We start from the raw sequence: 14,498 nt of genomic DNA on the forward strand, positions 1-14,498 counted from the left end.
CGGACCCGGCGCACTCCGCGCTCTATTTCCATCAGTGCCGAATTTCGAGTGTGGGCTGTGACGTCAGCATTCTCGTAATTCGCGCGCTGAGCTTTCAGATACAGTTTTACGCTAATGCCACCCACAAACCTTGCCCAGGAATCCTTCCACTAAAATGAGTGGCCCGAGGAAAAAAAAGGTGGACACAGACTTAGGTTAACGGACCGACACCTCGGCTCTATCCCAAGAATTACCACAACAAATTTTACTCCAGACCATGATGCACTAGCAAAAAAAGGGAGACCAACAATAATATTGATTTCTTTATTACTTTATTTAGATGTATTCTTTCACTGATTCTTCAAGATGATGTATTTGGTTAGAATGTTTGCTGTTTTATGTGATTTCGCCTCATTAGATAACCATATTTCATAAATGTGACCTGCAAGCGCTGAAGTGATGGAAACTATTATTCATAAGAACCGTGTCATATACAAATGGATTTGTTTTCAAAAAGCTTTTTTTAATATCCATGCTTTACTACCTACTAAAAGTACAAACCTTTTATACAATGACCTTTACATGTCATTTCTATTACTTCACACAAACACTTCATCCATCTGCTCCTGGTTCGCCCCCCTGGTCAAGATTTAGAACCAAATTCGGCCCGCCAGTCAAAAAGTTTGCCCACCCCTGGGTTAGACCTTTCACAATCTGTGTGAAAGAGGCTCCACGGCCATGTCTCGACCATTCTGGCATACGTTATAGTTCAACTGAGAATGCAGCTTCCTGGGAATTACTATGAGCATATTGAGCATTCAAGATAAAGAACTGGGAAAATAGAACAACCCGTTGAGCGTCACTGTGACCGTGTGCGTTGAAGTCGATAGGGTAGCGGTTCCCTTACTTGACTCAGGTCAGGATGCAAAGGCTTTTGGAAAATGATCTGTGCCTTTACGTTGCTGCTCCATCTCCACGCTGACGCCACTCGCATAAAAGCACATACATCAAGGTCAAACGAGATTTATTTAAACGTTTAAAAAAACTAATTCTGACGTAAAGCTGCTGTTTGAGCCAAGACAAGAAGACTGCAGGTGGCATTATTGGGAGGCGGCGGTGGCACTGATTTCCTCAGTCCACTTCTCCAGAAAGTCATGCAGGTTCCCATTGAACATATCCATTCCTTTGTGCGACAAATGCACTCCATCGGGTTGGTAGAGGCCCATGTTGGCCCCGCAGCGGATGTTGTCGTGGGTCAGAGACATGCCGCCCACCTCGGCAATAATGTTGTGGATGCGGCGGTTGACTGTGCTTCGGACCAGATCCACTTCGTGGGCGTCAGCTGAGTGACGCCACGCCCGACGGGGGAGGATCTGGGACCAAACCAGGACGCAGTACGGGAAGGCAGTCCTCACAGAAACCAGGTCTCTCCTGACAGACGCCAGCAGATCGCTGGGCGTTTTCGTGTTCAAGTCGTTGCCGCCCAGGTGCATGATGATGACGTGGGGGTCGGGCCAGCTGACCTTGAGCTGCTGGAGCAGGGGCAGCAGCTGGGGCCAGGTCAAGCCCTGGATTCCCTTCCACCAGAGCACCACCTTGTCGGAGTCCATGCCCAGCTGCGCACCTACCTCCACTGATTTGGCCCGTGACTCCGCCCAGTACACCAGCGAATGGCCGCAAATCCAAACGTTGCGGGGCCCAAGGCCAGCTGGTTTTCCTGCAGACATGGAGGAAAACTGATGGGTGACGCTCCTAAGCTGCTTGACATAGTGCATTAGCGCCTCTTATCAGATAGTGTTCACATCCAAAGGTAGGTAGTTGGCGACCTTCTCAGCATGTGTAAAGTCAAAGGTTGAAAAAGGTTGAAAAATGACAATAACCTACCTTGGCCTATTGAATTCATTTTGTAGCAGCAGATGAGCAAAAGCCCAGACAATCTGACCAGTGGTTCCCAACCGCTGGGCCATGACATCAGCTCACACGTCAAGCATAAACCAAGTGGCAGCCCTACTGTTAGGTGAGCTAGGCAGCCGCCTGGGGCAGCAAAATTGAAGGGGTGGCAAAATGTCATGGGCGGCAAAATCATCAAGTGAAAAATTCCGCCCCGGCATTTTTGCCGTCCACTCCAGCTCTCTCACTCAGACCACCAATTTCCAAGTTATCTTTGAACTACTACTAGTAGTTCAAACTACTATTAATAGTTCAAAGATAACTTGGAAATTGGTGGTGGTTGGGGCGGGTGCACCATTTTTGGAAGTTGCCTTGGGCGACAAATGCCCTTGGCCCTGGTGGCAGGGAGATAGATATCTGTGACACTTACTATATAGCTGAAATATAGGCAGCATCCAATTGTGACTGCAAAGTAACTGGAGTCATATCACTTCACAGATGGAAGCAATGTGTTACTACACAAGTCGTTACTGTAAACCCGGATCGTGTTTTTTGTTTAGATTTTTTTTAAAATACGTTACTAGCATCGATAGCCGGGACAGAGAGTTTTCTAACGTCAAAGATGTGCCTTCTTGGCTCAATAAAGGCTGGGAAACACTGGATCAGACAATGTAATTATTCATTAGGTTAGCTTCCTCTGCCTCTCAAAATGTCATATGAGCAGACGTCTACTACAAACAAATGATGTGTCGTAGTACTTGCATCCTTGGTACGTGGCGGATGTGCCTTCCGTGAAAAAATGACTGACACAAAGACAAAGTTCCACATGATTGTGGCTAACTAGCAAGAAAATGCTACTAGCTGTGTGATTCCAAGGGCAGGGGAGAGGCTAAACTTGGCAGCAGGCTTAGTGTAAGACATTTTCCTGTTTGTCTAGCTATCGTGGCTAGCTTGGTCTCAGAAGGCGCATCCTTAAACCAATCGCTTTTGTCAAGATAAACATGAGGTTCTATACTGTACTGCATGCCACCACACACACGACATGTTTCAGGTAAGTAGAAAAGCTCTTCAAAGAATTGGCTACAAACTCGACGGAGGTGACGTGGCTAATTTTAGCTGATAAACATGGATAGGACGGTGCGCTGAATTGGCTGCTGTCAAAATTAAAATGTCAGAATAGCAAAGAGGTTGACTTTACTTACCCTGACTCTGAACCAAGACTTACCACAGTTGAAACAAAACAGAACAGCCTTTGACAACAAGCTACAGTTAACACCTTGGCTCAACGTGCATGGCAGTCTGTCCAAAGTGACGTCTTGATGCAGAAATGTTTTCATGGGTGAAAGCTTTTGTCAACATGGCTTACATATGTGGCTCCAACAAAAATTGCATTTTTTTTGCCGGGTAAACTTTACATTATCAGGAGCTCTGTACCTAATGTCTTTGTTCTCACGCCACGCAACTTCAAGCCATGTCCTTGAAAGCTGACCACCACAGCGCTGGAAACGCAACATCGATCAACGCAACGCAGAAAAGGAGTTGAGCAGCAAAACACTCGTTGGTCAAAATTCCTGCACGTGAAGTAAAGATCCAGCAGGCTGTGAAAAGTTGACAAAAACATTGGACACCTGCAAAATATGACTCTCTTTTGCCAGCAATGAGACTATCTATCTATCTATCTATCTATCTATCTATCTATCTATCTATCTATCTATCTATCTATCTATCTATCTATCTATCTATCTATCTATCTATCTAGCTAGCTAGCTAGCTAGCTAGCTAGCTAGCTAGCTAGCTGGGCCATGACTTAAGCAATGACAACGAAAACATTTGCTGGCAAGCGGACCGCTACCAAGACATGGTAAGTTTGTGCGCCTTAGCAAGTGCTGCTCACTGCCGGTAGCAGTTTTGACACAAGATGCTAGGGAGATGCTAGCAAAGGTTTATGAAGACATAGAAGTTACTTGGCGGAGACACTTGCAGTTAGCTTCTTTTCTTGACATCTGTACTCAAACACTCGCGTTCACTAGCGTGCGCTGCGAGGGACAAAAACCTTGGAAGCTCAATATGATTTTCTGCTAAGTTGAAATGAGGCGATGGAACTCTTCCTTGCTTTTGAAGACATCTCACCTTTTGTATTAAGGGCGAAACACCTTTGAGAGCCAACAAGAGTCTGGTTCCCTGCATTCAACTTCAGCAGATGATCTTGAGCTGGATGGCTGACAACCGACAGCCAAACATAATTACTAGTGATGGGTCCGGCAACACCGATGCGTCGGCGCATATGTCGAGCTCATAGAGCGAAGCCGCGTGTCGGTGCGCATATCGCTTTAAAAAAGCCACGTGACCGAACGAGCAGCATTGTAGTCTGTCAAGGAAGCGCGCTTTAGCTCTGTTAAAGGCAGCGCATTGTCAACAGGATGGATCTGCTAAAACAATAACTGATCTTTTGCGGTTCATCCTCAAAGTTATCAAGAATTATGGTGCAGCCCCAAGTCAGATACTGGGACAATCAAAAGACCCACTACACTGCACTCCAACCTCATCTGTGCCGTGTGAGTTTGTGTTTTCAACGGCGGGAGAAATTGTGTCCAAAAAGCGCAACAGGCTCAATTTCAAAACATTGGAAAAACGTGTTTTAAATAAAAATGAGTAAAAAACAAATCTCAGTGCACAAGCATCCTCTTTCACAACACGTTCACTTCGATTTTCATGTTACGATACATGTTCACATTATTGATTGACTGTAACTATAAAATAAAATATATTTTCAATTTAAATGAATATGTGAAACAATACAATATAAAATTACTTAAATTACTTAATGTATATACTAGGTCATCAAATCAGTGTCAGTCGTGTCTGTCAACAAGGTTGCCTTTAGTATTTTTAAGGTCCAGCGGGTGTCAGCAGTCAGCGACACAGTATCGACACAGTGTCAATACAGTTTGCCAATGTGTCGGGACGACACACGATGCCTCATGGACCCATCACTAATAATTACGTACCACGTTTTTTCTTCATCTTCATGAAACCTACTGAAAGTCATAAAGACAGTTCCTCAGCACGACAATCCATACAAAATCAGGAGGACCAAGGTTTAGACTCATGAAGTAATGCATCGTCAAGACAATGAACATTGATACCTGAGGCAATCATGGCACCATTGCCTGGTTTCTGGTGGCCTTGTGCGTCCCTGGACTGCTGTTCTTGCAGGTCCACCAGCTTCTGGTTGTACAAATCCAACTGCAACACAACAAAATACAGCAGCTGGAGCAGCTGGAGCAGGTAAATGCTGCAGCAGCAGACTGTACCTTCTCTTTCTGCTTGGTTTTCACGACACCAACTTGCTCGAGTGAGCCAGCGGGACCGGAGGCCAACGGCAACTCCGACGGCAAACTAAACTGGACCGATTTGAGTGGCGTTGCTGCTGGTGTCGCAGCCAAACACTTGACGCTTTTAATGACCTGCAGGCATTTGGCCACAGTTGTGGAGATGTTGGACTGATCCTTGGTGTCAGTCACCAATGGCGAGGTTCCTCGGGTGGCAGTTCCAGGGGGGCGCGGTTCAGAGGAGCAAAGGGCTTGAGCTACAGACGGCTTTGCGTCCCTGGAGGCCACCGTGAAAATAGGTTGTCCAGGAAGACGTCGAGGAGGCGGTCCGGGAGGTGGTCCAGGGGGAAGACGGCCCATGGCAGCAGGAGGAACTTTGGGGGAAATCTCCAGCGGCCAGTTGACTGGAGGGGACGGATGGCGGTGGTGTGCAGGGGGAGGCCCAGCAGGTGGTCTGGGCGCAGATGAGGCGCTTCCCATTGTTTTGGTAAGATCTTGCAGCTCTTGAGCCCTTTTGAGCATCTCCAACTCTTGTTGATCGAGGAATTCTTCATACTCGGAAATACCTTTTTTTCGGCTAGAGGGCTCCGAACTGGATGATCTGGTGGGGCATGGGGAAGGGACAGTGTCCGCCTGCAGCGATGAGGCTCCGTGTCTCAAGGCTTCTTCCCATGTTGTTGAAGTCCCCTCTCTCTTGGCCGACGAGGCATTGCTGTCCAGCTGCGACATGTCTTCCGTGGTCAACTTCAGGCCAATCGTACGCAGCAAAGTCTGGATCTGGCGATAGGGGGCAGTCTTGGGCACCTGAGCAGTCCTTTCCACAGACGCTGATTTCTTCTCATCGTGCACAGCCACACGGGTGCCAGAAGATTCTTGAGCCAAACCAACAATCCAAGAGAAGTCTTTGCCATCTTCAATCGCCCGTTCATGTGGCAGAAGTTCGTCGATGACAGGAACAGGTTCTGTTCTTATTTCAGGATTCTCCTTCTTCTGAAGCATATCAAGAAAGCGATCGAGTGGGGGCTTCATCGTATTTGCGCAGCCTGGCGAGGGGCTTTTGGACAGCGGTTGTGTGGGAGAGGATGGTCTGAAGGACGTTTGCAGAGATGACGAGACAAAAGCCGATGACGGCGCACACGAGACAGAGGCCGACGACGGCGCACAATCTTCTGGAGACTGGCACGGCGCACACGAGACAGAGGCCGACGACGGCGCACAATCTTCTGGAGCCTGGCACTTTGGGTGGGGACTGTGATGCGGTTGGTCCGCGCATGTCAGGTCACGGTACGGATCATCGTAGGGCTCATCGTAAACGTCGTAGCGATCCATGTAACGCTGGCCAACGGAGGAAGGGCTCTTAAACGGACCTTTACCATAGCTGTCGTACGCTCGCTCACCATACAGAGGACTGGCAAAAACGCTAGCATAACTATCAGCATAGATATCAGTATAGCCATCAGCATAGTGCTCGCCCAAGTGTGGGTATGGCTGGCCAGGGTAAAGCTCGTCGTACGTTGGTGGAATACGGCGGGGGTACTCCAGCTCCCCTTGCCGTTTCTTCAAAATGGAGCGGACAGGTCTGAACTCCGCCAAAGGGTTGGCGATGCGACCGTGGTCGTAGTCTATGCACGTTCGCTGTCGGGGCTCCGGGCCCCGGAGAGCCATTAGCGACTTCTTGAAGGCAATCATATCATTGAGCTCCTCCAGTTCTCGCTTCTTTCTTGCCAGCTCGTCATCCACCGGTCCTGCACGAGCCCTGGGAAGAGGACTGCGCTCCCTCCTCCTCTTGTGCCCCTGGTCTTGCTCCCCACTGACTTTGCTTCTTCTTGCTCCAGCTCTTTCCCAGCTAGCGCTCCTGCTACGACTTCTGGTACGCCTGTAGTGGCGTTCCCGACTGGCGCTTCGTCTATGCCGGCTGCTTTTTTGCTTGCGTTCCAGACTCGTGCTGCGTCTCCTTTTGATTTGTCGTCCAAACTTGTCTTTGGGCGGACTTGGACTCGGACTCCGGCTGTAGCCTCGATGCAGACTCGCCGTCCACTTGTCCTGAGCTCGCAATTGTTTCACCACTGTCTTCAGCCTGTCGCTGCTCGGCGCCTCCTTCCTTTAAGGGAAGACGAAATGATTGCCATGGTTCAAAACATTCAATGGGGCGGGATCAAATGACTTACTTGGAGTCATCTGAGGAGTTTGCCAGCTTGATGCTCATCTGAGGAGTAGAAGGAAGCGTTAACAACATGCGTAGGAAAGCGCATTGGGCATTGACTGCATGCTTAGTTGGACGTGAGATGTGCTCCGTCCATGCTCTTTGGTTTGTAATTGTCCTGTTTAAGAAGCAGAGTGTCAGTGCTGGGTCCCTGCTATGCTTGGATAGTTGTTGTTACTGCAAAGCAGCTCGTGTCAGGCCCGCTCTCGGTACTTATCCGCAATGTTGGCTAATATGAGTGTGTTCCTGTGCCTTTTTACACAGTTAGCCAGTGGATGATGGTGACTGTGATGCCAGGACATGACACATTTGCCTTGATCCATACACTCAGCCACCCACCCAGCCACCTTCTTTGCAGCTGGTTCGCAACTACCTTGCCTAACAAAACAAACAAAGAATCCAAATCACCAAGCGACGGCGGGCCATAACCTTTTTGCTTGGCATCATAGCGTCTTTGCTTGGTATCAAATATAGAGGTTGGTAAAGGCATTTGGGGGTGGCGACGAGGCGCAGAGGTTGACTTTCGAAAGAGCGCGCTCACCTTCCCTTTGCCGACGGTGGCGGCGCCCAGTTTTCTGGCTGGTAAGAAAACACTCTCGGCGCAGTGTTTGATCCTGATAGCCTGGTGGCCGCCCGCCGCATTGTCGTGCTGGAGCAAAAAGCACACATGAGCTCCGCCGAGCGAGGGCTGGGCCCCGAGACCAGCCCAAACTTGACTTACCGGGACCACACTGAACTCCACCTTCTCGTTCAACTGCAATTTCCTTTTTCCGATGACTTCAGACAAGGAGAAGAAGAGTTGTGGGTTCTGCGTGCACTTGATGAGGCCATGCTCCTCTGAGAACTCGATGACAATGCCCTGCAAAGGCGCGCAAGCGTCAAGCGCCACCCGCCCTCACTGCCGATTGAGGAAAACAGCTTACGTGTCGCCGTTGCTCCGTGGACTCTTCAAAGGTGGCGGGAAGGATTTCCACCAAAGTGGCTCGCTCTTCTTTGGTCTCCCGATTGACGGCCACGTTGAAGCGCACCTGCAAACGGTGACTGTCAGCACAGCACAGCATTGTGCTTGTCCTGTATTTTGCTCGTCAACTCATCGCTAACAGTCGTCGCCGTGAGTCCACTCACAAAATGGAGCCAATGTAAATGGCGCCGTACAGAACCTGTGGCCACCACCGTGGTTGGCTTCCAGCCTGAATTTAAAGGAATTGTAAAGACAATACTGATGGTGCCTGACATTTTGAGCACCTGAAATTGAGTGCCTTATATTTTTTGTTGAGTAAAATGGAAACAACACACTGTAAAGAGTGGCATTCATACTATCAAAGTCAAAAGAATAACTTGAAGTGCACTGTGCCAAGGACATTTCAAGCAGATACTTGTTTTGTTTTGGATTTCGTGTCACCGATTCAAACCAATGGCGGGCGGTGATTGACAGACCATTCGACGAGTGGCGGCAGGCCTTGCGCGCGCATGGCCCTGTCAAAAGTGCGCCCACCTTCGTGACAAGTGTTTGGGCGCCTTTGTGAGTGCAGGAGCGTTTTCCTGCTCACCTTGTCTCCAGTCAACATGGTGGCGCTGGTCAGGAGGTCACCGGGCCCAAAAGAAAGCTGCTTCTGGCGACCCTCCACGGTCATCACCAGCCGCCCGACCTCCTCTTGTGTCTTTCCCTGGCCATCCACTTCTTGTTTGGGGTCCGTTTGCTCCTGCTTGATCTTCATGTCTTCCTCTGCAATTGTTCCCTGCAAGACAGCACGGGCTGGGCGCATTCCCTAAGCATTTGGGCTGCCCCATATGGCCACGAACTTCAAGCTCTCGTATTATTCTTGCACTCATATGCGCTGCTGTGACAAGTGAATTTCCCCGCTGTGGGATGAATAAAGCTCAATCAATCATTGCCTGTTTTTCGCCCTTTGCTTACAAAAGGACACAAAGGAATCTTTTGAGAAGTGAAAGTCCTCGCGACAATCGCTTACGATGCCTTGTGATGGCTTACAATGTCGTATGATGGCTTACGATGCCTTACAATGGCTTGCAGTGGCTTACGATGCTTACGGTGGCTTACGATAGTTTACGATGGGTCACGATTACTTAACTAATGCCCCCCCGCCTACACAAACACAGTGAGAAGCAGAAGCGCTCATACCAGCTCATCCTGGGGCTCCTGCTTGATTTTTGTTTCCTCCGCTTTGCTTTTCTCCTGAGAGATAGAAATGCACATCATCATCCTCATCCTCGTTCTTAGTAGCCAACAATGCCGTTTTCACCTGCTCGTCTGGGATCTCCTTTTCCATGCGCTGTCTTCTGGCCGCTTTGAGGACAGTACCGTCAAAGCGTTCCTTGCTGATTTCCAGCTGACTGTCAGGAATGGGCACGTTGAAGCCCAGCAGCGTCCACTGTGGCAAGCGGGTGGACGCAGCGTCAAAAGGCAGGTGGCTGGCGACCAACGGCAGACGGAGACTCTCGAGGGAGTATGCTACAAAACTTACCTTGTCGGCAGCAAGTCCCACAGACGCTGCCTCCCTCCACTTCTTGTCTTTCGACTCCTTCTCCTCTTTCTTTTTCTTCCTGTCCTCCTCCTCTTGCCATCTCTTCTCCGTCTCGATTCGGTCCTCCACCATCTTGGTCCGACGGAGTCTGATGGCCCTCTTTTCATCCTCAACCTTTGCAGGTACAAAGCCGTCAGGGTCCGTTTGTAATCTATAAGGGTCATTCATGACAGGACTAACCTGGGTTAGGGTGAATTCAACCTCTTTGTTAACGTCTTGGACATCAAACTCTGTGTCACTGAAGTTCTCGCAGAGGTTGAAGGGCAACTCTCCGTGCTCCTCGCAGGTCAGGATGCCCTCAGACCCAGCCAGGCTCTTGATGACACCCTGGAGCGGCGGCGTACAGTCCAAAGTGCTGTGTGTGCGTGCATGTGTGTGCGTGCGTGTGTGTGTGTGAATGTGTGTGCGTGTGTGTGTGTGTGCGAGCGTACGTGTGTGAGCGTGCGTGCGCGTGCCTGTGAGTGTGTTCGTGCAGACACGTCAGCAGACCCCCCTACCAGTTTTCGCTTCTCCTTGGTGTGGACAAAGGTGAAGGGTGTCTTGGGACGAATGTTGGTGGCACGCTTCTTCTGGGTCCTGGTGTCCACCAGCAGGCTGAGGAGCACGCGGTCGTTCTTCAGTAGCGTGACACTACAATCCCGTTGGTCAAAGGTCACGTTGGTGTGGAGGGGTCCGATGTTGGCAAAGATCTGCCCCGGGTAGCCTTGCTTAGCAGCCTGCGCGCCAAACAAACTCAAAACCGAGGGTTCCCGAGACATCAAGCGACGGACGGGATGGGCGCTTACCGTGGCCTTGATGATGGGCTGGCTGACCACGCCCTCGTACAGTTCGGGATCCAGCCACATATTGGCCGGCAGCAGCTTGACCTTTGCTGGCAGCGCCGTCTTTGAGGTGGAGCTGCAGAGGGTCAGCAGGAGAGGCTCCTTCACCCGCTGGATCCGAATTGCCCGCTGGCCCGCTCGCAGCTGATAGATGGGAGGACAGACAGACATTTGTGGCTTGGTCCCGGTTCCCAGCCTCACCAAGGTCTTACCTTGTGAAGTGTGAACTCCACTTGTTCATCCACGTCTTCGGCGGTAAAGTCCACCTCGCTAAAGTTCTCCTTGAGGTCAAAGGGAAGGTCGCCATGCGTACTCGACTTGATCACGCCTTCGGTGTCACCCACGCTGACGATGGTGCCCTGCGAAGTGGCATGACACAAAGTGTGACCAGAGGATGGGAGGGAGGCACAAAATGCCAGCGCCGTCCAACGTGGATTGACCAGAATCCAACGCAGACGCGTCCGAGTCCAACACCTCGACGGGGAGCTGAACGCAAATCAATTGAAAGGATTGGAGTCAAAAGGGCTTCCATTGGCGCAGCCTTACCGTTTCACGGGTCTCCACTGTAAACCGGAAGGTTTCAGGGATCTTGGGTCGGATGTTGGTGGCGCGTCTCTTTTCGGTGACTATGTCACTCAACAAGTTGATGAGAACTTGATCGTTCTTTAGTAACGTGACGGTGCTGTCCTTCCTGTCGAAGGGCAGGTTGAGCCTCACCGGCACAATGTCCACGTGCACCTGGCCGGGCAACTGCCGCTCGCCGGCCTGCGGGAAGACAAGAGCTGGGCGACGGGAAGGGGAGGCCGCCACCTTGGTCCCTGCGGGCTGGCCGGACAGAGCTCACCTGTGCCTCCACGATGGGCTGGCTGACCACACCTTCGTAGATGTCCTGGTCCACGTTCTCCGTGCCCCCAGGTGCCACTTTCACATCCGTGGCGATCTGGGCGTTCTGGCAGCAACGTACAGCACGGTTACAATTGGACTGTCGTCGGCGTCTTAGCCAACAATGAGCGTCATGCCTGTGCGTCACACCTTCAAGATACAGGCGGTGAAATGCACTCGCACGCCAGGCTTAATGGCTTTGGGGTTCCCGAAGAAGACGCCAAAGTCAAAGGTGAACTTTTCCATGTCTTCTCGCTCGATGTGGCCAAATGTGGGCTGAGGACACAAAGCATGCCAACAAAATTCATTCCAACTTTTGCATGTTCACCACGGCTCACGTCCACATCTTCGACTTTTGCCAAAAGAGTTCGTATGCATCAGGTCAAAAAGCGTCGTCATGACATGATTATAGAATAGAAAAAGTCATTGAACAGCAGGTACACAACGCCCCCACAAGCCGAAACACGGTAGTCTGATTCGTAACACCATTCCAGCGCCATTTTGCCACTTGCCCATGACTGAAAATGACATCGCAGTTCTGGGCGGTCAGGTGCTGCTCGATCACTAACTTGATTGATTGATTTTATCATTTGTGCTCACTGTTAGCCATAGTGCCAGAAAGGCCGAGTCAGGCCAGGTCGAGCAGGACCTACCCCGATGAATGAGATGATGCCTGTCGATCTGCCCGCCGGAGGCCTGACAACAAGGGCAAATCACATGGCTGGTCAAGCGGCCAATCACACGCCATCAGACGAGTGTGAGCGGCGTAGACCAACTTGTCAAATGATCGCTTTCCCAACAGTCCCAAGACTTTGGCTGTCCCGCCGGCTTCTGCTGCCAGGGCGGAGTCGGCAGATGCAGTTTTGGAGGCGAGCGCTGTTTCCAGGATGGCAGCAGGCTCGTCAGGCACCGGCTTACTTTCAGCCGTGGCACCGTCCGTGGGTGGGGCTGAAATCAACGCTTTAATCTGACCGACAAAATTCAGAGACGTTAACGCCGCCACCCGGCAAGGGGACCCGCTCACTCACCCACTGGGGCTGCTCCGGCGACGGATCGCTTGCCGCTCCCTGCACGGGCATCTGCAACAGCAACAAAACCGACACTTTGTTGGAAAAGGTGCATAGCATTAGTGTGCACTGTGAAAGTCATTTCATTTTGTGATAACTTATTTACTCCAAAGAAGAATGGAACACTTTGCCACTTCGTGGTCAGATAAGCAGGCTGCCATGCCAGACTCAAACAGGTCTCGGGCAAAATGGTGACCTGGGTGAGTTGTGAATCAGAAGATAAAGATAAAGGGGAACCATCCAAGTATGCTTGACCTGGATTCATCCTTTATTCTTTCATTGGAGCTGTTGGAGTCAGGAATCAAACCACCAACCTTTTGAAGACCGGACGACCCACAGGACCAGCTGAACCACAGCCGACAACACACAGACAACTTTGTTTTCAACTAAACACAACATTCTTTTTATTTGACCCAAGTCACACTCATTATTGATTGATTTATTTCACTATTTCCATTCATTCATTTTCTGTATCGCATTTCCTTACGAGGCTCGCGGGCGTGCTGATGCCAGCTGACTTTGGGTGGTAGCCGGGGGACACCCTGAAATGGTTGCTGGCCCATCGCAGGGCACACATAGACAAACAAACATTTACACTCACAATCCCAATAGACACAATGGACAATTTGGAACGACTATGTGTGTTTTTGGAATGTGGGAGGAAACCGGACTTTCTTTGCAAAGGACATGAAGCAAAACAGGCGGAAATCAAAACTCACCCAGACTTGGGGAGGCGGTCCAGGGAAGCCAAATGGAGGGATGCAGCCCTGAGGGGGGACCGCTTTACCCACATCCGGAAGCAGAGGCAGGCAGGGAGTGTGCGCCGGGCCATACAGGTCCCAGCCCGGAAGAGGCATGTCGGGGTCCCAGTGAGGGGGAGGAATCGGATGAGGACCCCAGCCTGGTGACGGGGGTCGGCCAGTGTTCCATTCATCCGGCGGGGGCGGGCCCCAACCTCCAGGAGGGGGCGGGCCCCAGCCTCCAGAAGGGGGCGGACCCCAGCCTCCAGGAGGAGGGGGCCCCCAGCTTCCCAGAGGAGTGGGACCCCAGCCCTCAGGAGGGGGCAGGCCGGGAGTGCCGCAGCCCTCAGGAGGGGGTAGGCCAGGCGGGCCCCAGCCCTCAGGAGGGGGCAGGCGCCAGCCCTCGGGAGGGGGCTGGCCCCAGCCTTCGGGAGGAGGTGGGCCTGGCGGGCACCAGCCCCCAGGTGGTCGTGGGCCGCAACTGCCTGGCGTCGGGGGGCCGCATCCTCCCGGAGGCGGAGGGCCCCAGCCTGGGGGCGGCAACGGGCCCCAGCCTCCATGCGGCGGCGGGCCCCAGCCTCCTGGAGGAGAGGGGCCCCATTCTCTAGGCGACGGCCAACAGCCCGGAGGTGGCGGTCCATCTTGGTAGGGATTTCGTCTTCGACCCATCGCGTCGCTGTTTTGTGCTAGAGAGCTAAACGAGGAAGCTAACGAGTTGAGGAAAGTAATGAAGTCATTATGTTCAGAAACCGACGTCCGTGTTGGTGGTTAATCCTCTCTTTTTTTCTGCTGACTTGAATGACACAATGTTAGAAAGAACAAGCGTGCCGAAGAATGAGAGCGACGTGTTCTCCGGCGTTGCCAGTGAGTCATGAGTTGTCAGTTGGTGCTTCGTCCTCTTCGGTTTTCTTCTTCTTCTTCCATGCGGCGGGCGAGCATTCACACGTCAGGCTCTTTAGCGCCGTCTAAAGTTCAGTTCATGTTTCAATGTGACGTTTTCGTTTGTAAGTCAAGGGACATTTCTTATGTACCACTTCG

General features: G+C 51.3%; 1 protein-coding gene across 4 annotated transcripts; it reads right to left on the bottom strand.

The window, feature by feature from the left end:
• Positions 1-986: 986 nt before the first annotated feature.
• si:dkeyp-121d4.3 (uncharacterized) lies at positions 987-14,445 on the bottom strand. Of its 4 annotated transcripts, none has more exons than XM_049735236.2 (22): positions 13,440-14,445; positions 12,682-12,732; positions 12,430-12,620; positions 12,307-12,349; positions 11,804-11,929; positions 11,616-11,720; positions 11,318-11,536; positions 10,984-11,130; positions 10,736-10,915; positions 10,448-10,666; positions 10,131-10,277; positions 9,891-10,064; positions 9,669-9,797; positions 9,548-9,601; positions 8,955-9,143; positions 8,328-8,432; positions 8,126-8,263; positions 7,946-8,053; positions 7,370-7,407; positions 5,184-7,302; positions 5,016-5,115; positions 987-1,696 (listed from the first exon to the last, which is right to left on the bottom strand). In XM_049735236.2, the coding sequence occupies exons 1-22, from the start codon at positions 14,127-14,129 to the stop codon at positions 1,080-1,082; spliced, it is 5,889 nt and encodes a 1,962-aa protein (XP_049591193.1). In that variant the 5' UTR covers positions 14,130-14,445; the 3' UTR covers positions 987-1,079. The 4 variants fall into 4 exon arrangements, with proteins under 4 accessions (XP_049591193.1, XP_068508699.1, XP_068508700.1 ...); XM_068652598.1 differs by having other exon boundaries at positions 12,686-12,732; positions 13,440-13,513; XM_068652599.1 differs by having other exon boundaries at positions 12,430-12,601; positions 13,440-13,512.
• Between the last annotated feature and the right edge of the window lie 53 nt (positions 14,446-14,498).

This window comes from Syngnathus scovelli, chromosome 12 (assembly GCF_024217435.2).
Source record: "Syngnathus scovelli strain Florida chromosome 12, RoL_Ssco_1.2, whole genome shotgun sequence".
Lineage (NCBI taxonomy): Eukaryota > Metazoa > Chordata > Actinopteri > Syngnathiformes > Syngnathidae > Syngnathus > Syngnathus scovelli.

What these genes read in the sequence shown, in the direction of transcription:
- si:dkeyp-121d4.3 (XM_049735236.2), bottom strand. Translation starts at nt 14,129, where the DNA reads ATGGGTCGAAGACGAAATCCCTACCAAGATGGACCGCCACCTCCGGGC. An exon ending in TGGAGTTCACACTTCACAAG is followed by an intron (nt 10,916 to 10,983) that starts GTAAGACCTTGG and finishes CCCATCTATCAG; the next exon opens with CTGCGAGCGGGCCAGCGGGC. An exon ending in TTGAATTCACCCTAACCCAG is followed by an intron (nt 10,065 to 10,130) that starts GTTAGTCCTGTC and finishes GTACCTGCAAAG; the next exon opens with GTTGAGGATGAAAAGAGGGC.